The sequence below is a fragment of the Trypanosoma rangeli genome (assembly GCF_003719475.1).
Source record: "Trypanosoma rangeli strain AM80 chromosome Unknown Tra_15.4_contig_00013, whole genome shotgun sequence".
NCBI classification, from domain to species: Eukaryota; Euglenozoa; class Kinetoplastea; order Trypanosomatida; family Trypanosomatidae; genus Trypanosoma; species Trypanosoma rangeli.
In genome coordinates this window covers 41,441-64,160 of record NW_021705757.1, presented here as the reverse complement: position 1 = coordinate 64,160, position 22,720 = coordinate 41,441, and the positions used below count along the sequence as shown (strand labels likewise).

General features: G+C 56.8%; 11 protein-coding genes across 11 annotated transcripts, besides 20 other annotated features; all 11 read left to right on the top strand.

The window, feature by feature from the left end:
• Window position 1: 1 nt before the first annotated feature.
• Window positions 2-34: a microsatellite.
• A 52-nt stretch (window positions 35-86) lies between these two features.
• Window positions 87-111: a microsatellite.
• Window positions 112-146: 35 nt separating this feature from the next.
• On the top strand, window positions 147-1,169 carry TraAM80_00739 (putative serine/threonine-protein phosphatase 2A, catalytic subunit; the record flags this gene model as incomplete). The annotated part of the gene is made up of 1 exon (XM_029377808.1): window positions 147-1,169. The coding sequence occupies one exon, from the start codon at window positions 147-149 to the stop codon at window positions 1,167-1,169; it is 1,023 nt and encodes a 340-aa protein (XP_029242363.1).
• A 72-nt stretch (window positions 1,170-1,241) lies between these two features.
• Window positions 1,242-1,298: a microsatellite.
• A 260-nt stretch (window positions 1,299-1,558) lies between these two features.
• On the top strand, window positions 1,559-1,942 carry TraAM80_00738 (DNA-directed RNA polymerase subunit; the record flags this gene model as incomplete). Its single annotated transcript, XM_029377807.1, has 1 exon — window positions 1,559-1,942. One exon carries the CDS (start codon window positions 1,559-1,561, stop codon window positions 1,940-1,942), a length of 384 nt encoding a protein of 127 aa, XP_029242362.1.
• A 274-nt stretch (window positions 1,943-2,216) lies between these two features.
• On the top strand, window positions 2,217-2,894 carry TraAM80_00737 (GCN5-like protein; the record flags this gene model as incomplete). Its single annotated transcript, XM_029377806.1, has 1 exon — window positions 2,217-2,894. The coding sequence occupies one exon, from the start codon at window positions 2,217-2,219 to the stop codon at window positions 2,892-2,894; it is 678 nt and encodes a 225-aa protein (XP_029242361.1).
• Window positions 2,895-3,305: 411 nt separating this feature from the next.
• Window positions 3,306-3,935, top strand: TraAM80_00736 (uncharacterized protein; the record flags this gene model as incomplete). The annotated part of the gene is made up of 1 exon (XM_029377805.1): window positions 3,306-3,935. One exon carries the CDS (start codon window positions 3,306-3,308, stop codon window positions 3,933-3,935), a length of 630 nt encoding a protein of 209 aa, XP_029242360.1.
• A 72-nt stretch (window positions 3,936-4,007) lies between these two features.
• Window positions 4,008-4,026: a microsatellite.
• Window positions 4,027-4,291: 265 nt separating this feature from the next.
• Window positions 4,292-5,884, top strand: TraAM80_00735 (uncharacterized protein; the record flags this gene model as incomplete). Its single annotated transcript, XM_029377804.1, has 1 exon — window positions 4,292-5,884. One exon carries the CDS (start codon window positions 4,292-4,294, stop codon window positions 5,882-5,884), a length of 1,593 nt encoding a protein of 530 aa, XP_029242359.1.
• A 6-nt stretch (window positions 5,885-5,890) lies between these two features.
• Window positions 5,891-5,912: a microsatellite.
• Window positions 5,913-5,924: 12 nt separating this feature from the next.
• Window positions 5,925-5,949: a microsatellite.
• Window positions 5,950-6,166: 217 nt separating this feature from the next.
• Window positions 6,167-6,220: a microsatellite.
• Window positions 6,221-6,306: 86 nt separating this feature from the next.
• Window positions 6,307-7,488, top strand: TraAM80_00734 (nuclear protein localization protein 4; the record flags this gene model as incomplete). The annotated part of the gene is made up of 1 exon (XM_029377803.1): window positions 6,307-7,488. One exon carries the CDS (start codon window positions 6,307-6,309, stop codon window positions 7,486-7,488), a length of 1,182 nt encoding a protein of 393 aa, XP_029242358.1.
• A 636-nt stretch (window positions 7,489-8,124) lies between these two features.
• Window positions 8,125-8,151: a microsatellite.
• A 240-nt stretch (window positions 8,152-8,391) lies between these two features.
• Window positions 8,392-11,211, top strand: TraAM80_00733 (putative cullin 4B; the record flags this gene model as incomplete). Its single annotated transcript, XM_029377802.1, has 1 exon — window positions 8,392-11,211. The coding sequence occupies one exon, from the start codon at window positions 8,392-8,394 to the stop codon at window positions 11,209-11,211; it is 2,820 nt and encodes a 939-aa protein (XP_029242357.1).
• Window positions 11,212-11,523: 312 nt separating this feature from the next.
• Window positions 11,524-11,543: a microsatellite.
• Window positions 11,544-11,635: 92 nt separating this feature from the next.
• Window positions 11,636-11,655: a microsatellite.
• A 329-nt stretch (window positions 11,656-11,984) lies between these two features.
• TraAM80_00732 (uncharacterized protein) lies at window positions 11,985-13,325 on the top strand (the record flags this gene model as incomplete). The annotated part of the gene is made up of 1 exon (XM_029377801.1): window positions 11,985-13,325. One exon carries the CDS (start codon window positions 11,985-11,987, stop codon window positions 13,323-13,325), a length of 1,341 nt encoding a protein of 446 aa, XP_029242356.1.
• A 119-nt stretch (window positions 13,326-13,444) lies between these two features.
• Window positions 13,445-13,475: a microsatellite.
• Window positions 13,476-13,490: 15 nt separating this feature from the next.
• Window positions 13,491-13,513: a microsatellite.
• Window positions 13,514-13,547: 34 nt separating this feature from the next.
• Window positions 13,548-13,604: a microsatellite.
• Window positions 13,558-13,681: a microsatellite.
• A 214-nt stretch (window positions 13,682-13,895) lies between these two features.
• Window positions 13,896-13,979: a sequence feature (A-rich).
• A 432-nt stretch (window positions 13,980-14,411) lies between these two features.
• Window positions 14,412-18,314, top strand: TraAM80_00731 (uncharacterized protein; the record flags this gene model as incomplete). Its single annotated transcript, XM_029377800.1, has 1 exon — window positions 14,412-18,314. One exon carries the CDS (start codon window positions 14,412-14,414, stop codon window positions 18,312-18,314), a length of 3,903 nt encoding a protein of 1,300 aa, XP_029242355.1.
• A 125-nt stretch (window positions 18,315-18,439) lies between these two features.
• Window positions 18,440-18,470: a microsatellite.
• A 228-nt stretch (window positions 18,471-18,698) lies between these two features.
• Window positions 18,699-18,715: a microsatellite.
• A 29-nt stretch (window positions 18,716-18,744) lies between these two features.
• TraAM80_00730 (uncharacterized protein) lies at window positions 18,745-20,766 on the top strand (the record flags this gene model as incomplete). The annotated part of the gene is made up of 1 exon (XM_029377799.1): window positions 18,745-20,766. The coding sequence occupies one exon, from the start codon at window positions 18,745-18,747 to the stop codon at window positions 20,764-20,766; it is 2,022 nt and encodes a 673-aa protein (XP_029242354.1).
• A 13-nt stretch (window positions 20,767-20,779) lies between these two features.
• TraAM80_00729 (uncharacterized protein) lies at window positions 20,780-22,156 on the top strand (the record flags this gene model as incomplete). The annotated part of the gene is made up of 1 exon (XM_029377798.1): window positions 20,780-22,156. One exon carries the CDS (start codon window positions 20,780-20,782, stop codon window positions 22,154-22,156), a length of 1,377 nt encoding a protein of 458 aa, XP_029242353.1.
• A 41-nt stretch (window positions 22,157-22,197) lies between these two features.
• Window positions 22,198-22,233: a microsatellite.
• A 3-nt stretch (window positions 22,234-22,236) lies between these two features.
• Window positions 22,237-22,273: a microsatellite.
• Window positions 22,274-22,604: 331 nt separating this feature from the next.
• Window positions 22,605-22,631: a microsatellite.
• Window positions 22,632-22,720: the final 89 nt, after the last annotated feature.

Here is a 22,720-nt window from a genome sequence, read left to right as displayed (position 1 = left end):
CATATATATATATATATATATATATATATATATAGGCTAATAAAGACGGAGGGGACAAAAACGACAAGAAGGAGTAGAGAAGCAGGGTGTGTGTGTGTGTGTGTGTGTGTGAAGAAAAATCCCATTAAACTGAAGAGAAAGAAGACATGGAGCGGGCGTCATCCACGGGAATCGTGAATAAGACGATGACATCGCCCACTTCCACAGGAACAGCAGTGGTGGCATCAGCAGCGCCTGGGACGATGGGGGAGCCGAACAGTTTCAACGTGGATGAGCTGATTCAGTACGTTTTGCAGGGTAAGCCAATGAGGGAGCCGCAGGTGGCGCAGTTATGCCAGAAAGCCAAGGAGGTGCTGGAGAAGGAGGGTAATGTTCACACCGTGCGTGCGCCCGTCACCGTGTGCGGCGACATCCATGGCCAGTTTCATGACCTGCTGGAGCTGCTGAAGATTGGGGGTCTCCCACCGGACACGAATTACCTGTTCATGGGGGATTATGTCGACCGCGGCTACTACAGTGTGGAGACCGTCACCCTGTTGTTGCTTTTTAAGATACGATACCCGGAGCGGGTGCAGATTCTGCGCGGCAACCACGAGTCTCGTCAGATCACGCAGGTATACGGGTTTTATGATGAATGTGTGCGCAAGTATGGCAGCGCTAATGTGTGGAAACTGCTGACCGATCTCTTTGACTACCTGCCACTGGCGGCGGTGGTGGAAAACGAGATCTTCTGCCTCCACGGCGGCCTCTCGCCTACGCTGGATAGTCTGGCGCACATTCGTAGCTTAGAGCGCGTGCAGGAGGTGCCACACGAGGGTCCCATGTGTGACTTGCTGTGGTCGGACCCGGAGGACCGTGACGGCTGGGGCATCAGCCCACGTGGCGCCGGCTTTACCTTTGGCGCCGACATTTCCGAGCAGTTTTGCCACAACAACGGACTAAAGATGATTGCGCGGGCGCATCAGTTGGTGACAGACGGCTACAGCTGGGCTCATAATGAGCGCCTCGTGACGATATTTAGCGCGCCGAATTATTGCTACCGTTGCGGCAACCTTGCAGGGCTGCTGGAACTCGACGAGCACATGAATAAGTGCTTTTTTCAGTTTGATCCTGCTCCGCGACGAGGCGAGGCACAGGTGTCGAAGAAGACCCCCGACTACTTTCTCTAAAGGGCGGTGGCACCGCTGCGGGTGTGGCGCCCATTGCTTACTAATGAGGGGCAGGGTGGATGGTAGGGGGGCGATAGAGGGTCATAGAGTAGAGAGCGAGAGAGAGGTAGAGAGGGAGATGTGAGAAAGCCAAACGACAGTGGAGCTACAGCGCATAAGTGAGAGAAAAAATAAAGACAAACTGAAATCCATGCAGAGAGGTGTCGTTCTGCGTGTATAGGTTTCTCCGTGTATGTGTGTGTGGGGAAGGAGGGAGGACGATGGTGTGGACGGGGGGGCCGCTTCCCCTCCAGATGCACAGCTCTTCTTTTACAGCAATCTGGAGAGGGATATATTATGTGTGTGTATATCATCGTCTTTATCTCTCTGGCTTTTTTTTTTGTACATGCATGCAATTCTCCCTGCCGCCTTTCTTTTCCACTCTTTTCTGTTGCCTCGTTAGGGCCGTCATTGCCACCGTTAATATCACCACTGCTTTTGTTGTTGTTGTCGTCGTCGTCGCTTGCCGCTTCTGCCTGATGCTCATTCCTGTACGTTGCTACTCCTGCGGGAAGGTCATTGGCAACCTCTACGAGACCTACCAGCAGCTGCTCAGCGAGGACTACACCGAGGCAGAGGCGCTTAACGCCCTGCAGCTGGACCGCATGTGCTGCCGCCGCATGATACTGTCGCACATTGACCTAGTGGACGATCTGCTGCCGTATAGCGTGCCGGTAGTGGGAACCATGCCATTAGTTAACCCACTGCAGACCCCCACACCGCACCGCAGGTGAGTTGGAGCATGACACGAGAGGCGAGGTCATTGGCGGTGGGGCCGCGTGGGACATCTGAGGTGAAGGAATCATAACGCAACGGTACAGTTCTCCTCTTCACTTTCTCCCTCTTTTTCTCTCCATTTAATCGAACAACAACGAGGAAGCATTGAATGTAACCACGCCCATACGCATTTATGTGTGTGTGTCTGTGTGGGAGAGGGGTCACACACACATAACTGCTGCCACTGCGGGTTATCATATTTTTTTTATTTTATTTTGTATTTTATGACTTATGTTTCATGACACTTTTTTTTTTCTTCTTTTCTTTTGGTGGCGTTCTGCGCTGTGGGTGCACGACGACGTATCGGGCGGCTCTCCTCGACAGAGCGAGCGCCATGCCTTTGGAGGGGACGCAGTGGCGAAGGCGGCAGGAGAGACAAAGGCGGAGTGCTCTCAAGCGGTGACGCAGCCATCGTGCTCCGCGTCGGCTGGGCGAGATAGCCAGGATCCCGCCTTGTCGAGCAATCATGAGGGCCGGGGCCAGGCACCTGTCGTCCAGGAGGCTCCCTCGTTGTCGCCCACGGCGTCACAGGCGACTACGACGGCATCAGAGCTGGCGAGTCTTGTCCGAGCACGCAACGAGCGCTGGGCGGAGCTGCGGGCTGCTGGGCGGCGGGCGTGGGAGGAGGTGAAGCAGCATACGCAGGCTGCCTGTGACGCCGTGGTGAGTGGCGCCAACGCCGAGGTGCTCGCCGCGTTCGCACGTGAGAAAAAGATTGAGACGGAATTAAAGGCAGTTGCTGCGTGTTCTGCTCAGCTGCAGATGCAGATGTCAGCGTGGACCACACTGTTTGGGAAGCTCAATACCGAGCTGAAGGAAATGGGCGATGTATCGAATTGGGTCCGGAGCATCGAAGAGGACCTTGCGGAAACCGTGCACGTGCTGGAGGAGCTGTCGGAGCAAAAATGACGGGCACAGCGCGTGCAACGGCCTCTCGGGAGTTGAGACAGAAGAGAGTGGTCTTACAAGTCAGTCATGCCGCTCTAATGGACTGCGAGGCAGCTTTTACATATGTGCCCCGACTGCTCTTTTTGCTTTACGTGAGTGTGGCACATCGATCTTGTTGCGTGCGTTTGCGTGGATGCCGTTAGTGACCGTCGCTTAGTGTACCTTGCCTTCCTCTGTGCGCATGTGTGCGTGTGTGTGGGGAGGAGGAAGGGGAGTTCCCTGCTATGCCTTCCAGCGAGGTATTCCGAATACGCTGATTTGCTACTGTTTGTTGTTATTATTCTTTTTTCACTGCGCGTCTGCGTTTTGATGGCCGTTATCTTTTGTCGCCACGTTTCGTCGCGTGCAGGAAGTGTAGCTGGCGGGAAACGGATGCCCTCACCCACGACGAAGAAAAGTTTTGCAGAGCGGGAGGAGGCCGCGGAGGCGAAGGCGGAACCCGCACCGACGATCACCTCCGCGGTGCCCTACACGGCTGAGGAAGAGGCCTGCCTGCGGGAGCACCTGACAGCCTCGCTGCTGGAGCAGCAGGAGCGACAGAGCCGTGACGGGGACGCCGCGTGGACGAAGACGACCCTGCCCCTGCTGGTGTCCATGGTGGCGAAGGTGCTGCAGCTCGCCGCGGACAACTACAACGAAGAGAGCGGTACCGCTGGTGGTGCCCCCGCCACCCCCGCTACAGATACTACGACCACCAAGAACCAGTTACCGAGGGGCAGTGGACCCACCTCGCTACCCGCGAAACCCCCAAGCAAAATGGAGTGCTTCCTTGAGGAAAATACCTACTTGCTAGAACAGCTGCGGCTCCAGCAGTGGGCCTTCTTCACTTTGCCAAGGCTGTGGGAAATCCTCGCTGACCCGTTTATGTACAACAGCGACGCCACAGGAAAGCTGCGCAGCGCGAAGCTGCAGGCAGCTGTGCGACGTTGTGTGCTGTCCTCGGCCCCACTGTTCACGGCGCCGTCATCACTCATATCTATGAATGAAGTGAGCACAGGCTAGCCAGCACCTTCCTTGCCCGAGCCTTCTCGCTGCAGCCGAACGAAGACCATATGCCTGTGGGAGGCCGTATAACCCCCCCCCCCCCTCCCCCTTTCTCTTTTTGTGTCTGTGTTGTTACTTCCTTTGTGACCATAGTTGTTTCTCATTTTTGCCACAGCGGACGCTGACTTCTCTCCTGCCCTTCTGCTTTTTTTTTGTTTTTCTTGGCCGTGACATGCTGGAGTTTCTGGCAAAAGAATAAAAAGTAGTGGTGGTGGCGGTGGTGTTTGTCTTTTTCTCTCTGTCTGTGACATCCCACTTTTGCGCGAAAACGAAGTAAGAAGGCGAGGAAACGGCACACATTAGGAGCCGGTGAGATGGTGGAGCCGCATCTTTTCAGTGGGCCGGAGTTTTTGCTGGAGGTGCCGGCGGAGCACCCACAACCGCTTCAGCCAAGTGTATTACTGCAGCTGCAGACTGAGCTGTATGGTCTTCTCACACCGACTGTGCGCCGCAAGCTCCAGGCAACGTACGGCGGCAACAGCAGCAGCAGCGGCGGCGGCGCGGTCCCACCGCCTCCCGATCGTTTGTTTTTTATTGAGACCGCGGCGACGCCCCAGGCAGATGCAGCCTGCGAAGAAAAATGTGTCCAGGTGGTTCTCCTTGTCACAGACTCTCGTGCGGCGGCGGAGCTTTTCAGCATTGGGTTGAAGAATCCCTTTATTGCTCTGCCGCACCGCATGCGGCTGCGCAACCAGTATGCAGGTAGTGGTGTAAAAACACGCGGTACACCTGCAGAGATCTTGCGAAAGAAGGAGGCTCTGCGATCCCGCATGAATTTCGACGAGGACTTGTGGGAAACATTGCAGAAGGCTCTCACACCGGAGTGGTTGCAGGAGTTTGAGTCACGTTACTGTCAACTTCCTGCAGGGGATGTGGTGGCGGAGGTGGCTCCGATGCGAGACACAGAACGTCATGAGCGGCGCGTAGAGGGTCTGTTGCGGTACTGTGAGCGGGAGGTGCAGTATGTGGGGGTGATGGATGAGGAGGGCAACGCGAGTCCTTTTCTGGTGGCGATGGGGGTTTTCTACCGCTACGGACTCACCTACCGGGACGCACTGATACACTTTGCGCGTCACCCGCGACGCCCAACTCGGGCCTTGGCTCTCTTTATCGCACGCTACACCGCTGCCCCGGAGGAGCTAGAACCCTTCTTCGCACCCTCCCTCACAGACGAGGTGACGATTGCCTGCGCCGAGGACGCGAATGTGACGACGACCATGCGGCAGCTCTGCGAAGACCTCCTATTGTGCGACGAGGTGTGTGAGGCGTGGCCACCGACCTACCAAGCGTACTGGGTGGAGCACAAGGTGCGCCCCATGATGCACCGTATTGAGGCAGAGTGCAAACGATGCGAAGAATTGCGGCAGGCACGCGCGGGGGACGGCAGCCGCGCGACTGCGGTGATCACGCACACGCCCCCCGGCAAAGCACCAGGAGGGAAGACTGATGCGAAGGTGCGGGGATCGGGCAAAGGCGTCGGCATGTTTGGTTTCCGGAACCTGACGGAGTTGCAGGCATACGTGCAGGAGAGGGAGCGGGTATTGGTGCCGCAGCGCATTTTTTTCATGGCTGCGGCGCCACCGGAGGGTGGAGTCGACGATGTCTACGGTGACGGCAACGACGACGCCGCGGATGACGTCGACGATGACGACTTTTTGATCAAAGTGCGCGTGGGGAGCAGCAGCAGTGGCGGTGGTGTGAAGGATACTGCTTGTCCCCCACCACAGGCCCTGCAGGAGGCGCAGCAACGAACCTGGGGTGCGGAGCGAAGAAAACGGGCCCGTGAGTTGACCATAACGACCAACACCCGTGCCTTGGTGGTGACAGGGGCGTACCGGACGGTGCTGCGTCTGCTTGGCCGCACCGAGCCGTTTGACAGGCGTGGGGAGCACTACTTGGCATTCTGAGGCAACTCTTTCTTTCTTTCTTTCTCTCGCGGTGGCGGCAAGGATGAGGAGGGGGAGGAGGAGGACCACGCCACGTTCCTTCACTTCAAGTGCGTTAATGTTTTGGTGTTTGTAAATTTATTTATGCAAGGCACCCAGCGACACTCTCTTCCGACCTTCACTTCCTCCCCTCCTCTCTCTGGATTTTCTGTTCTGTTGGTTACCACTCCTGTTCCTGCGGCGGCGAGCAGAGTTTTGTCTGCCAGTGGCGAAGGGAGCTGGGGAGGGAAGCGTGCACGACGTACACTCTCTCTCACACACACACACACCCTCGTTTGCACCCAGGCACACACGCACGCTGGGAGCGAGAGAAAGAAGGAAATTAAAGGAGGGCAATATATTCCTTTAGCTGCCTTTCACACATACACGCGCGCAGGCGCAGGATGCCAACAGCGTCGGAGTTGGACAAACTTCGGCGTGAGCGGGCGGCACGGTACAGGCAGCTCAGTGAGGCGGAAAAGCCTCGTGTGGAGCCGTGCCCGCACTGCCACGAGCTTCCCTACAAGAAGGAGGTTTGCCCGGAGACTGGCATATTTCACCACCGCGAGCGACACACCATTGTGGGGGGTGCCGTTGTGCAGTCCAACATCCTCCGCTCCTCGGAGCTCATGGAGGCCATCGATCGCTCACGTGTGCGGTGGGTGGAGAGCCGGACGCAACTGGTGCGCGCGGATGCCGTGTCGCTGAACCTATTTCAGAGCTTTGTGCGGCAGCTGGACTGGTCGCTGCAGCGCTACGGCATTCTCTACGGCAAGTACGACGCCAACCTCATGACAATTGAGGTGCACGCGGTGTACGAGCCTGAGCAGCACGGGGACGCGTATACGTTTCATTGCCTCCCTGACAAGCGTCTCCGAAACGTGGACCGCATCGCGGAGTTGTTGGGTCTCCGCCGTGTGGGTGCCGTCTGCACACATCCGCCACGTGATGTGGAACAGATTGTGCTCAGTTCCCGCGAGATGCTGCTGTGCGCCAGCGAGCAGTCGCGTTTTGGCGACGAGTGTGTTCTGCTCACAATGAGCCCCAGTCTCACGACGGGCCGCATTGAGTGCCAGGCGTGGCAGACGTCGCCTCAGGCGGTGCACTTCTATCGTCTTGGCGTGTTGCGGGAGAAGTCGGACAACACCGCGGACCTCGAGAGTGCCATGTGCGTGTACAGCAGCATCCCGCTCGAGGTAGCGCAGCAGGACACCGACGAGAAGGGCCACCCGCGTGTTGTGACACGGGCACCCAGCCACGACATCGATACGCGTTGGTTCACTAGCTACGTTGCGGTGCAGCAGTTTGAGTCGCCAGTGGTGCGAAACCTTTTCGTGCGTGTGTCGCGGCCCGGCATGGAGCCACCAACAATGGCCAACCTGCGTAACTACATGGATGACCCAAAACGGCGCAATGCATCGCTGCTAGAAAAACTTGCCGACTTTCACGTGCTTATTTTCCTCGCGGAAACCATTTTCTCCTTGACGGATGACATGCCAGTGATTATTGGTGCCATGACGAAGCGTCGGCCGGAGGCCGATGCGGTACACTACGGGGACCTTTTGAAATCATACATGAATTCTTGAGAGGCGGCAGCAGGAGGAAGAACACCAGCAACGACGAATATGGCGGAAACAGCCGTTTTGCTGCAGCTCCAGCGACGACGTCGACCTTTTCTATGCACACTGGCATGCGTATATGCGTCTCTGCAGAGGGATAGGGATAGGAAGAAAGAAGAGTAGCACGAGGTGTAGCTGTTGTCTCTAGCAATTCGTGAGGAGACGAGAGGAAGGAAGAGGCGAAGGAAGCTAACAGAAACGGCAACAACAACAGTGACGACAGCAGCAGCAGCCATACAGAGGAGGAGGAAGAGGCAACGGCGGCGGTAGCGGGGAGCCATATGGTGTGTGTGTTTGCTTCACACATGACGCCCAAAGTTGCGGTGCAACGTGAATTGGGTGGTGGTTCCCTCGTCCACCGCTGCCTCTCGCGTGCATCCATCGACTACGTTGCTTGTGACACCCGCTCACTCGTTCTTTTTTTTTTCTTGCGTGTGTGTGCCTTCTTCCTTCCACTTTAATGACGCGCCGAGGTTGAGAGAGGGAGGATGGCAAGCAAAAAAAAAAACACCCAGGGCAGAAGGGAGGGAACGAGAGAGCGAGCACCAATTTGGTTTCCATCACTCACTTCGCTGCATCCCCGCCCTCTTCTCATGCTCCCACAGGGAGGGAGAGAGAGAGAGAGAGAGAATGGCATTTCACCCCCTTCCGTTCATAACTCAATGCTGGAGTGAATCCAACGCGCCTCTTTTGCGTCGTCATTCTCTTTCCGGAACAGCAGGAAAGGTTTAGGAGCCATTTCACAGTTTGCACGGCCGCAGCCAACAAACTCAGGAGGGAGGTGGCGAGCGGCGAAAAGAGTAATTTTTTGACCAATAAGGGGATACGTAGGGGAAGAAGGATACCAAAGGCACGGGAGCAGCGGTTGCTATGACGTCCCACACGCTGTACGACTCACCAGCATTGGGTGTCCGGTGGGACGAGGGAATTATGCACGTGAAACCCCGCATGACGGTGAAGTTGCTTACGCAGGACCCTGCGATGCATCAGCTGGCGTGTAAAACGGCGAAGGAAAAAGCATGGGCTGCTGCGGAGGCGATGCTGGATGCCGTGCTTGTGCGGGCTGCCGCTCACTCTGAGGCGGTCATCTCCTCCACCCTACCTTTTGAGCACCCCACGCCATTGCCATCGTTTCTGTTGCCGTCCTCACTGCCGTCGTCGTCGACGACGTTGTCGGTGTCGTCGTTGCGTTCACGCATTCCCCCGATGAATGTTGCTAATCGTGGCTACTCTGCCGATGCCGCTTGCAGAAGTGTGCAAACCCTCGTCGAGCTGGATGCTGGTGCCGCCGTCTATGAAAAGCTTAAGCACTCCCTCGAGGCCTACGTGATGCACGTTTTGCATCTCCTCACTACCGCCTGCGGCGCTGATCTTGCGGGGAGTTTAACGTTTATGCGTCTGGCGCATGTGTGGTTTCATTACCGCTTGGCAGTGGCGGAGCTGCAGGAGGTGTGGGTGTACCTGGATCGCTGGTATCTCGCCAAGGTGCACGCAGTGCGGTCGATCGATGGACTTGCCGTTGCGATCATGAAGGAGGCGCTGCTGCAGCACCCGTGGCTTTTGTCGCAGGCACAACTGGGGTTTCTAGCTGCCCTGCGTCAGGAGCTTGAACATGACAGCAACGCTCGCGGGGGGATGCAGCTCTTCACGAATCTCTGCTCCTCTATTGAGGTGTACTTCCTGCGCGTGGAGCCGGATGTGCTGGCCGCCGCGAAGGAATTCTACAATGCAGTGGCGGAGCGGATGTGGCACAACGGCGACAGTGCGGAGGTCTTCTTTCACCAGGTGCGATGTTTTCTTCAGGAGGGGCGCCAGCGCGTGCAGGCCTGCCTGGAGGTCCACACAATGCCGAGGCTGGAGGAGATCGCCCAGACATCGCTGCTGCTTGCACATGGCGTGGACGTCCTCACCCGCGACTTTGAGCGGCTTGTGAGGGAGGAGAAGTACGACTGCATTCGCCTCGCCTGGAAGTTTCTAGCCTCCGGAATGTATGTGCAACTTGGAAAGAGGTGTGGCGCGATATTCCGCCACTACATCCTGCAGGAGGGCGCGAAGATCATGCGACAGCTTACCACGCGCACTGCGGAGCAGGAGGCGTTTGCTGCTGTCAAGGCGATGATTGCGCTCATCCGTCGAGGGGAGCGTGTGATTGAGACGTGTTTTGCGGAAAACCCCACCCTCTTTATGGTACGTATGAACGACGCCCTGACAGAGGTGGTGCAGGAGAAGCAGACTGAGTTTGCACGGCAGATTGCCCGCTACCTGGACTGGATGATGCGTGAGGGCGAGAGCGACGTCCTGCTCGCAGCCGCTGGCAGCACTGCTAGTAGTGGTGCCCCTGGTGATGACAGCTCGCCCCGCACGGATGTGGTGACGACGACGATAACAACAACAACGACTGGCGACGCTTCCACCGGAGTACCTCCTTGTGGGGAGGTGTTGGCGTACATTGGACGCATTTACGCCCTCTTCCCTTCGAGGGACATTTTTGAGGCATTCTACTGGCGTGACCTTGCGCGCCGTCTGCTGCAGTACCATCACCCCCCGCGCCTCAGCATTGAGCGGAGTTTCATGCAAGAGTTGAAGAAGACCTGCGGGGAGGAGACGTCCAAGTTTGAGGGAATGCTCAACGACTTCAACGTGTCGCAGGAGTTGAGTGAACGCTACCAGGCATGGGTGGAGGGCAACTGTGGAGCCCCCCCCTCGCCGTGGTCGCCGGAGCTGCAAGTCGACAACGAGGCGGAGGAGGAAAAGGAGCGGCGAAGGTGGCGGCAGCACCGACAATCGAGTGGGGTGAGGGAGGCAGTGATGATGGCGGAGGAGGTGGAGGCGGAGGAGACGTCGATGCCCACCGCCGCTGCACTCCGCTGTACGGAGGTGCGGCTGCACATCTTGACTTCCGGCTTCTGGCCGACAGAGTCTGCGCTGGAGGTGCTGCTGCCGTCGCCACTGCAGGCCCTCGCCGGCCGCGTGCAGGAGTTTTACAGTCACTGCTTCGCCGATCGCAAACTTGTGTGGCAGCACCAAATGTCTTCGGCAGTGGTAACGTGTTCTACGGGAGCCGTCCGACGGCAGCTGACAGGAACACTTTTGCAGGCAGCTATGCTGCTCACTCTGCAGGAGATGATGCGGACAACGCCGTCGACAGCATTATCGCAAGTGGAAACGGTGACGGTCGGGGCATTGTGCGAGCGGCTCGCCGTTGACCTGTCGCTTCCATCCGTGACAGGGGCCCTTTACGGGCTGTGCCACCCAAAGTTTCCCCTTCTGCTGCGTGAAACTGCCGCAGTGGATACAGCTGCAGCTGCTGCAGCTGCGGCGTCGTCCACGTTGGCTGAGGCTGACAGGCTGCGGTTCAATCCGTGCTTTGCGTTTAGCGCGGCGCGCTGCCGCATTCCATTTTGCAGAAACCCACAGGGCGGCGAGGATGCCGCTGTCGACAGGACCGACACCGACGGTATGCAGGCCGCGACCGACGTGCTGAAGGAGCACGCGTACGTTATCGAGGCCGCTGTGGTGAGTTTCATGAAGGAGCGGCGATGCTTGAGCCACGAGGAGCTCGTCGCGGCGCTCCCAACGCTCGTGCGGTTCCCCGTCACAGTGGCGACGGTTAAGAGCATCATTGAGCGACTCATCAACCGCGGATTTCTGGAGCGCAGCGGCGCCAAGGCGTATGTATACGCGCTGTGAGGAGGGGGCAGGGCAGGGAAGTTAGGGAGTTTCTCTGCAGGGGTCCTGCACGCCCCAAAGCGCCGACTGAACCCAGTGGGGAGGAAGAGGTAAGGTGGGGGTAAGTAGGGAAAGAAGGAAGGGGAGGAAACGGGCGAATGCAAACAAACAAAAAGAAGGAACGAATAGGCGCAGCGGAGGCGACGGTGGGCGAAGTCACAGGGGCGAGTGAACTCCAACAGCTGCAATTTTTTTTTTGTTTGTTTCCTTCTTCCTGAATTTATTATTCTTCGCTAATCCCGTGTCTTTTTTTTTTTTACCTCTCTCTCTCTCTGTGTGTGTGTGTGTGTGTGAGCTTCCTCCCTTTTTTGCTGCTGCCGCTTCAGGTTGTTGTTCTTGTCTTTTTTCTCTTCGTGCGTATCACAGGTTGCCAAAAGGGAAGTGGAACAACAACAACAACAACAAAATAGTAGTCTATATAAACAGAGAAAATAAAAGAAACAAAAGTAATCGCACGAGGCAGTTAGGTCCAGGCCTGCGCACGCAACACGAGGCACGTGCGGTAACAACCAAATAAGGGGGTGAAAAAAAAACGACAACACAGTGGGTGAAGGCTAACGGGCTGGTTCAGCGTATCCGAAGACATTCTCCTCCACTCACACAAACATACAGAGAACGTGAACTTGGGGAGGCGTTTGCGTTTGCATCTGTGTCTGCTAGCGAGTGAGTGAGAGCCGGAAAGCGAGAGGAAACATAATACGGTGTGAAGCCCGAAACGGTGTTGGCGCTCCGCGATGTGGTTTGAGAACATTACGAAGGATTTTGGGGACTTCACCAACAGTATCATGGAGGACACAAGGGGCCTGGCCAACATGGTGTCGCGGCTTGCGGCGGAGATGACGGGACACGGTGTCTGCATCGCCGGTGACGAGGACTCCTTTTTTGCGCAGAAGTGCCCACTGGACGAGAGTGCCATTCTTGCGCTGCAGGGCAACGACGCGGTTTACCTCGAGGAGCCGCGCGGATTGGAGGAAAAGGCGTTGTTTGAGGAGTGGGCCCGCCGCAGCGCGTACAGTTCAGCCAATGCACCTTGTTCGGGCCATCTCGACCCAACAGGCGGTGGCGGAAGTGACGAGGCCGCTGTGACGTCTCGCCAACGGTTGCTAGACGAGAATCCGCTGGTCGCCGAGAAGTACGCCGCGTTGGTGCAGGCAAAGGAGCCTCCGCGGCAGAAGGGGTTGACAGATGCAAAAACAGCACCGGGTCCGTCGGCAAGGGAGGGGGAGGCGAAGGAGGAAAAGGGCAGAGACGCAAAGGAGAGCGGCACACCGACCAAGCCCCCCGAGGCCCCACTCCCTGGTTCACAGCGCATCACAGAAGATGCGTTTTTTGATCACTACTTTTTCCGCCTGTCGCAGCTGCGTCTTTCCACAGCGGCGGAGCGACAGAAGCGAGAGGCTGCTGCTTCTGCTGCTGCTGCGAAGGAGGAGGAGGAAGCGGCGGCGAGGGCGGCTCGTGAGACGGAACCGCCTCGGGAGGAGCAGGCGAAGAAGAAGAGCCTTGCCGAACGCTTCATGGAGGTGACCGACGAACTGGTCGGGTGGAACGCGGAGGAGCCGGTGGATGCGCAGGGTTCCAGTGCGGGGGAAGTGTCCGGGTCCCGCGGCAACGGCGGCGGCGTTGCCCGCACCGAGGCAGACTGGCGGGAGCAAGAGGATAGACTCACCGCGCTGGAGTCGCTCGTGAACATTTTACAAAAGGAACTTAATGAGGAGCGCCGCAAACTGGCAGCCGTGCTGAGCGTGGTCGAGCAGTGCGGCCTGAGCGAGGACCAGCGGCACCAACTGCAGGCTGCCATGGCGATGGTGGCAAGTCGGGCTGTGGAGGCAACGCCACCACCGGCCGTATCACTCTCATCTTCACTGCCGCTGAAGCCGGTAGAAACCGCGTCGAAGGACGATGACTGTACGTCTCGCGGCGACGGTGCCGGTGTTGGCAGGAGCGAGGGTGACGGCGCCACGCAGGATCCGTCATTGCCTGTAGCGGTGCCACGCACTGGGGAGTCGCGGATGGACCCGGCGCCTGCGCCTAGCACCTCTTCCTCCGTTGACAATGACAGCTGGACAAATGTGTAGGTTCTACCGGTGGTGCTTGTTAGTGGCGGTGCGTTTGACACCCTCACAGGTATATGCGTATGCACCTGTGTTTATCTGTGCATTTATACATTTTATAGGGCTTACTGCATCTACGTGCGTGTTTTTTTTTTGTTGTTGTTATTGATTTTGCGCTTCCCCCTACAGATATATATATATATATATATATAAGCGAGGAACCGGAGCAAGAATAGTAAGAGCGGTGATAAGAGATAAAAATAAAAAAAAACGAAAAAGAAAAAAGAAAGAAATAAAGAAAAACAAAAGGCAAGCAGTACAATAGTCAGGAATAAAAGACAAAAACAAGCATACAAAAATAAGAACAACAAAAACACAAAATATTCATATTGCATCGTATCGGGGTGCATGCTGACAATGTGAGTCTTTCATCAGATACAACCCTCCCTTTTCCACCTTTTAAATATTCCTCTCCACATTTCCCACACTTACTGACTGAGCTATGCGGCTCCAAACGAAAAGTGCTCAGGTGCTGGCGGTGTGGCTGGGACGCCAGGGAGCGACGTGAGAACTTTTTTCTTCGTAGGCATTTGGTTGTTTTGTTTATTTTTCTACTCTAGTCTTGTCTTCCTTTTTTATCTTTTTTTTTTTTTTTTATTGTATGCTTGTTTGTCTTTTAAACGTTCTTCCACGTTGCCTGGCATTTAGTCTTGCAGCCCCTTCTCACACCATTCGTCGTTCAAACGCCCACCGAGCGAGGCTCGCCCTCTTTCTCACTTATTTGCGTGTTTGCTCCCTCTAGTATGTATTCCCAGTGCTACAGTGTTTCTTGGACGAACCGCCTGCTGCCGCCGCTGTAAAAAGTGGCTGCGCCCGTCGTAGCAGCATGTCTTTTGTTCCGTTTTTTTTTGTTTGTTTTTGTTTTGTGCTGTTGTTTTTGGTCTGACGCTTCTTCCCCGGTGCCTCTTTTCTCTTTGTGTGTTTGTTCCTCCGTGCACTGCACCTTGTGTGGTGGTGGGCTCGAGAAGAGAGCTGTAGGGAAGAAGCTACAGCAGCAGCAACAAAAACGAAAAGAGAAAAAAAAGGAGAAAAGTGGCTGGTGGTGGTGGGATGTTGCTATGCAAACAACCGGGAGACACAGGCGTGTTTGCAACAGCAACACAGTTCAATATTAGAATTTACCGTTTCTCGTCGTTGACGTCCCAACTGCTGCAGGAAACAAAGGCAACAGCGGAAGCGACCACGGCGGCAGCTGATGCTCTGCAGACAGAGCTCGACGCCACAGGGAATGAGTGGGAAGGTGGAGCTGCGTTGGGACCACTGAGCGGAGCGTTTGCACGCACCGCCTCCACGTGCCTGAACGCGTCCTTCGCAGCCGTTACGACAAGGAAAGGGTGGGGCAGGCCGATTGACGCGTTGTGTGTTGTTCCGTTATGGCGGTTGCAGGATGCTGAGAATTTTAGCGTGGCTGGCAATGGGGCACAGGGCATTGGACGACTGTACATGTCAAGCCTCCAGCGCAAACTAACTGGTGGGCGAAGTGGCGGGGGAGACTACCATGCCGGTGCGCCACTAAGTCTGTCCTTGAGCTGCGCACAGGGCGATGCGTTACGGTTCTTGTATTCCAGCAGAGGTGTAGGGGCCTGGATCGGCGCAGAGAACGCCTTGTCCGCGCTGTACACCACATCGACGTTGAGTGGGACGCCGTACGACGCCACGTATCTTAACAACGGAGCGGATATTGTGGCCTCCGGATGGGACCCAGTCAACGCCGCCGCGCTCGCGATTGGGATGCGCAATGGTGTCGTGCAGCTGCTAGACATTGAGAGCAGTAACGGGGTGAAGCCTTCCACGTTGCATTCCTTGAGTGCGGCGGCAGCGGAGGTTTCAAACAGGAGTAGTGATATTCAAACTCAACTCGGTACATTCCCGGTGTACACTAGCGCCTTAACGCGCAATAATGCGGAGTGGGTTACGGTCTCGGCGATGTCTCTCGGTGTGGTTCGGGAGCGCCAGCTGAACGGTGCTTTGACATCGTTAGATTGGGCGCCGCATAGTCACACGACAGTGGTGGCCGCAGAACGCTCAGATGGCAATGGACATTGCGTGGAGGTGATGGACCTGCGGTCCCCGGATAATGACATTCGCTATCTTGGTATGCCGTTTGAGACTACCAGTTCTCCCGCATCTTCAATAAACGAATCAGGTGCTGGCGCTCGTGTCTCCTCTATTTGCTACGCCGAGTTTGTTGCCTGTGACTACACGGGAACGTATGTGGCAACGGCCGGAAGTCAAAGTCGTCGGGATGTGGTGCAGCTATGGGACCTTCGCATGACCTCTAGGCCCGTCTGTCAGAAGCTGCACTCCCGCGCTGGGTACACGTCATTGAGCTGGTGCATGCTCGAGATTCCCACCGTCGTCGCGACGACGCGGGGCGGTGGGTTGCGGGTGCATGCGTTTGGCGACGTTCGTTCGGACTCAGACGACGACGAGGTACCGTTGTCGGGGAGGGGAAGCAATAGAACCTCTGGGCACTCCTTTTGTGCGCCGTTTTTCTCCTCCTCAAGGCGCACCTTCGAGTCATTTGAGGACCGCTTCCACCTCCAGCCGCGTGTACCGGCCGCGGCGGTGGCGTGGCTGGGGGACTGCCGCTCCCACGCTCGAGGTTTGGAGGGTGCAATGGCTGAAGAAAACAGGGTGGGCAAACAGGGTGGTGACCAGGCTGACGACGGTCGTTCCCAACATGTGGCGGTGGGCGGTTGCACCGACATGCCCTGCCTTATTCTGCTCAATGCAAAGACGGGGGAGCTGTATTTGCAGGCATTTTCATTGGTGGGTTGCAGGACAACGATGCTTGGTGACTTTTCACTGTGCAGCGCAGGGCCTAATGTCTTCATTCTAGACACACGAGTCCCACTCGGACAGCAGCCGGCAGGGAAGCCTGCAGAGCACGAGAGGACAAATTTTAACAACAACATCATGGGCGGCGCGAGCGCCCACAACAACTATGACTGTGACAGCGAGACGGAAAGGGATGGCTCGTCTCTTTACAATTTTGCGGAAAACCAAACATCAAACGGTTCAGGAATGAGCTTTCTTGCCACGGCTGCTGTTGCGGGTACATGGTCGGCGGATGCCACTCGTGTGGATCGTCTTTCGCGCCGTCTGGATCGCCTTCGCGCCGGTTTTTTGCCACAGTCGGACAAAGTCTTTTCGGTACTACTGGAGGAGCAATGTGACCGTGAGGCGTACGTGCTGTTTCGTTACGGCTGGTACATGCAGCGATACCTGCACCCGGGCAGGGCTGCACTGCCGGTGCCGGATTCCGTCCCTGGGCTGCTGGAGCTGCTGGAGCGCGAGCAGAGTGGCCGTGCGAGTGAGGCAGCGGCAATCGAGGTGAGCAATCTCATTTTGTGTGCGATGGGGTGGGTGACCGACCCGCGAGATGAGCAGCTGATGCTCACGCCTCGTGGTGATAATATTGGTGGGTCCGTGGGGACTGCGGCGAAGCCGCCAGGCCGGCAGGAGTTTTCGTCGGAGGTGCTTCTTGCGAGGTTGCAGCCACAGCTGCAGCAACCGCGCGAGAAGAGCACGACGGTGTCTCCAAATTCGTGGTCGCATGTGAGTGGCGATGATGTCATGGATGCAACGTGTTTGGTTTCGTCTACATTTCCACGCGAGCCCGCCGCTTCTCCTTCCGTCTCCTTGGACCCTGTCGACCACGTCGGGGTGGTCTCGATGCAGGAGGCGGTGGAGCGGCGAGTTGCTATTCTGGTGTGCATGTACCGCCTCAAAGAGGCCTCGGCGTTGCTGTTGCACTACAACCACCTCCACCCTCTCTACTCGACCTTTGCACTGGTGCTGCTAGCGGCGGCGAGCCACAACGGAATTCCACCGACGTTGACACTTGACGTCTCTGAATGCAGTTTTTGGATGGGAGTTTGCTTTTTCTTTCTGGGGACCTTTCGTACGCCCATTGCACCCTCGGCCGACCAGGAGCAAAGGGAAAAGGACTGCAGCGCGCGTGGGGGCGGCAGCAACGAGAACGGTGGCATCAGCGACCTGTATCGCTTTCCACTTTCCATGCGTCGTGAGTGTTTTGCCTCGTTGACACGGTGGTTCCCGCAGATTCCGTTGTCGGACCGCATTGCCCTTGCCACTCTCCTGCTGCTGGATCCCGCCCCCACTGCCCCTTCTCACAAGCAATTCCAGGCTCTCAGCGAGATACTGCAGGAGATGCAGCAACAGCAATTTGAAACGAATGGGGCGGGGGGTTGCTCGCTGCTCTTGGCGGCCATCGTTGAGGGACTGGGAGGAAACTGCCCTTCCCTTCAACGGTACGTGGACGAGACGAGTGATGTGCAGACCCCCGTGGTGTATGCTGCGCTTTACGGCCATGGCAAAAGCGCGTCCTGGTGTTTCTGGAACGATGCGTACCGCAGCCAACTCAACGCGGAAGGTCACGCCATTCTGCGGAGTCTCCACGATCTCAGCTGCAAAAAACTGGCACGTCTGCGGGAACAGCGGGATGAGTTGTCAGTAAAACATGGCACTGTTGCTCCCCCGCCGCCGCCCCTCGGCCGGCTGGACGGGTTTTCTCCACTGACCGTTGGAATGATGGGGGTGCCATTCAGCGGGCTTGCGGGCGGCGCCGCAGCGGAGGCGAAGGTGGAGCCGAAGCGAACGGATGAACGGAATGTTGAGCTGCGCTGCAAGTGCGGGCAGATCGTTGCAACGTCACCGATGGAGTTGGCGGTGGGGGCAACAACAATAGGGCGTCGTCAACAGTCCTTGTGTGGCAGTCCGAACTGCCTAACTCCGATGTGCGCCGTCTGCGGGGAGAAAATGTTTGCGCTAGCGAGTGGCTACGACGTCGCGACGTCGTACACCTGGTGCACTGTATGTCTGCATGGGGGGCACTGGTCGCACCTGCGTGACTGGTTTGCCAAGCACAAAACGTGTCCGGCAGAAGACTGCCCCTGCCGTTGCTACTGTCCTTCCTTGCCCCCATGAACAGTTTCTTCTTGCTGTATTTGATATCGACTTGGCGGCTACACCTCTTTTGCCTTTCTCCTCTTTCCCCTCCCCATTGCTTCATGCATGTGTGTCTGTTTTTGCCCATGTTCCTTGTGTGTCTCTATCTCTCTATTTATTTATTTATATATATATGGCGATAGTAGTGTTGCTGCTGCTGGGGCCCGGCATCCTGCCTTTTTTTCTCACATGCGCGCACATGTGCACCCGATACAAACGAACCTTCCTCTTCTGTCTTTTTTCCGCACCATTTTAATGGTGGAGACTGTCTTGCTTCTTTGGTGGTCTGGCGGCTGACTAGCGAAGCAGAGTGGTAGAAAAAGGGAAGGATTAGGGGAACAAATAACTTACTGTGTGTGTAACATATATATATATATATAAGGCAAGCGAGATAGAGCTGGACGAGGCAATGAAGTACTTCTCATGCCAGCCGGATACTCATAACGGGTTTGGTGTGCTCATTGGCCACACACTCACATACTTCACCGTGGAGTGCAGTGATTCAGAGGGGGTAGGTAGTAGCAGTGGTGGTGACTCCCCTGCTGCCTCCGTTAACGACAAGGGTGCGTTGCGTGTGTGTGCGCAGCACAGGGTGACGCTCCCTCATGACTTTGGCGCGGCGCCGCAGTGCTTCAGTATGGCGAATCGCTCCTTGTATGGGTTTGACATGGCGATTGTGGGGGCGAGCACGGGCGTGCTGGCCGTGGTAGTCATGCCTACCTCTGGCGTCGTCTACTTGCCTGGAAGAAGTCCCGCATCGTTGTGTACACGCCCCGCGGCAGCGGCAGCAGCGGCAAGACAGGGCGATCACCGTGCTGTGTCACGTCTACGATCGCAGTCCTCCACAAGTACAATAGGACCTTCCTTCCCCTCGCCGCTCTCGTTGGAGCAATCCGCGGGGTTGGATTACGGCGTAGGGACCATAACATGGATGCGTGACAAACCACTTGTCTTCGTCGGCCTCATGTCTGGCCGAGTTGAGTGGTATCACGTGACCATCGCCGACCCCAAACATCAACCAGAGACTGTCAAGGGGTGTGCAGACACCGCCGCAGAGGCAACGGTGGATGAGTGCTTTCTGAAGGGAAAGAGTCGTGTGGAGCAGCAAAGCAGAGTCGCATTATGTGCAGAGGTGGAGTCTGCTGCTACGCTTGCGGCCGATCCCACTTTGCCGTCGAGCATATGGATGCATAACAATTTTGCGCGGCGAGGCGGTACCCGGAGAACCCACGACAACGGGGATGGAGAGGGTGTGCGAATCCGTCTGCAGCTTTCGTGTGCCTTGCACGAGACGGGCGCCTTCCTAACGAGTGACTGGTTTTTGGCGACTGGATTCGTGGTGGCTGGGGCGGAGCGTGCTATCTACGTGTTCTCCACAGAGCAGCCGGGGGCTCCGCTGTATTCTGTCATGCACGTCGGCTGCAGTTTTCTTGCCTGCCATCCCTTCTTGCCTATCCTAGCTTGTCTTTCCTTCGGACGCTCGACAGGGAAGGGCATGCGACCAGATGCGTGTGTGCTGCACGTCTTTGAGTGGACAGCTGGCGGCACGCTTTCCCTTGCTGCCGAAAAGCGCACGTTCCATAAAGTTCCGCGCCAGGACGTGTACTACAGCTGCTCGTGGAAGTTTAGTGCTGATGAGCAACTGGCGATCTGCAACCTAGAGGAAGGCACTGTGCATGTTCTGCACCTCGCAAAGGTGGAAAAAGTACTCGAGACGCCGCCGCAGGAAGACACGGGCGCCACCGCAACTTTGTCAGCTGCACTGCCACAGCCGGTCTACACGTTCACCCGGGAACGGGAGGGGCAGCTGCCGCTGCATTCACTTGTCAACATTGAGTTCATTTCCGCCGCGATGCATGCCATGCCGGAGATAACACCGTGGATCAATGCCTTGCCGTCGCACACCACGCGTGGGGCATTGTTACGGGAACACATGCTGGCGGAACGCATGCTGCGTTTCCCCGGAACACGAAACAAAGAACATCCCCCGCGTGACGGTAAGGCTGCCGCAAGAAGGACAAGAGCCCAGTGCGGGGCTGGCGGTCGCCATCGTCGTGGGCGGGAAGGTTATAGTGGATGTGGTAGCGCTAGCCATGCGGATGTCTGCTTCCTTGAGGCTGCAGATGAGGAGGCTGGCATCCGGCAGGGCGTGGGTGCTTTTTCCCGCCTTATTGGTGTGAACTACGCCGGCGAAATCACGGCCGTTCCACTGGTTGAAGACGCTAAGTTCACCATTTTAGGTACTGGGCGCTTTGCCGTTGGTGTTTGTGCGTCGGTGTTTTTGGCGGGCGGCAAGTCGGACCCGTCAGACGTGGAGCAGCGCATGAAAAGGCGGCCTGGCGACCGGCTTCGGCGTTCCTGCCTCTGCCAACGTGCAGGCGCTGCGTGCGTGCAACGACCCGTCGGACGTGGACCTACGTGTCTTGTGTGAATACATCACTGTGATGGAGACGGTGGGCGCGGTGGGCAGCAGCGGCCCGGTTCCCAGCATCGCTGAACTGCTCTCGCTGGCCAACGCCCCGAACACGACAAAGTTGATGGCGCTGAATTTGCTACCGCGCGGCATCACCGTTGTGTGTGGCTCCTCCACCTCACCAAACGACGCGCGACGGCTGCTGCTACTACACCTGCTCGACTGGATCCCGCCGGAGGATCCCGCCTCCCCCGGTGAGGGAAGCACGACGTTTGTGTACACGACGTGTGAGCAGGTGGAGCGTGCGGTGGCTGTAGAGGTGCTCCACAACCAGCGGTCGCGTGCCGTCACGCTTTTGCGGCGGCACCAGCAGCTCAACCCGGCGTACGCAACGATCGCACGACTTCTGGAGCACCCAGATGTTATTTCCAGCACGCTCCGCGGCGGTGCGAGGGAGGTGCGGGAGTGCTTCCTGAAGCAGCTGAGCCCGTGGATGCAGGTTGTATTTTTGTACGACATGGACCGAGCAAACATCTACACAAACGTCGGACTGCCACTTTGGGATCGTATTGCCATTGCTGTTATCGCCGAGAGCGACACGGCACGGCTTGTTTCCATCCTCAGTGGTGCATTTGCACCGGAGTGTAGCATGCTGCAGCAGCTATTGCTGCTAGAAGGGATTTCCGAGAGGACCTGCCCACTGATGCAGAGGATCGTCGACTGCACCGGGGACTTCCAGTTGGCTGCATGCCTCTTTGCACGTATTGGCACACGTTCTGCGGCGCCAGTGCCTGCCGCAACCAACACATCACTGCCTTTGGATGTCATGCTGAGGCGCCGCTTGGGTGCGACCGGGACGATTGGCGCCATACAAGCGGGCAATGCCGCCTACCAATGGGAGTTGTGGGCGGCCGCCTACCGCGCCTTTCTCAACGACGAGGGGGAGTTTGTCAAGCGCAACATGTTTGACTTGGCTTGTCGTAAGTTGCACGAGCTGTACCTTTCGCATCTATCAATGCCAACTACCCAGCAAGAGCAGCGGCAAGAACCAATGGGGCAGCCACAGGCGCCGTTCCACTCGCGACCTTCTTTCCAACCGTCTCTCTCTGGCTCGTTACCTGCCGCAGATGCTAGTGCTGCCACACCAGAGCAGCATCTTATTTCATACCCTTTACTTTCTTCTGATCACCGTCACTGTTCTGTGTGCTCCTCGCTCGTCTCCTTGCGGTGGCAGTGTGCCCTAGACAGTCTAGCATGGTGCACTGCATGTCGGCACGGTGGTCACGCAAATCACCTGCAGGAGTGGTTTTTGACTCACCACAAGTGCCCGGTGTACGGATGCAGCTGCCGTTGTGAACAAGTCGGAATCGAACCATGCGGAGACGACGGGCGACCTGTCCCTTCGTAGCCACTGCCGAGTTGGGCATAGTTGCCTATAGGTATGTAATGTATATATATATATATATATATATATTATATACATATGCATGTGTGTGCCTCTTTGTTTGCGTGTGCGTGTGGGTGTTTCTTCGGGCTGCGCACAACAATCGCTGCCACGGCCGCCTTGTGTGCAGCTGCCGTTTCTCGTGGGCGGCTGCGAGTGCGTGATCGTGCGATCCACGCGTTCGTCGGTGCGGCCTCCATTTTGGACTTTTGCTATGATTTGCGCCGTTCACGCTTGGGGGCGCTGTGGCCGGGCACTTGTGCCTTGTTCTCTTTTCGTTTGACTTTTTCTACCTCGTGGAGGACGCAGGCACTTGCGGCGTGAGTCTCCTGCGAGGCGTGTGGGAGTGCTGTTCTTTGGGCCGTTGCCTTTTATTTTGCCCTGTTTCCTTCGCCTTGCTTCTTTCGTCCACATATTATATATATATATATATATATATGAAAGGAAGAGACTAAACACTACTCGCTATTGTGTGCTTTGAGGGTTCTGCAGTCACCACCAGCAACATACATACACACACAACCGTTG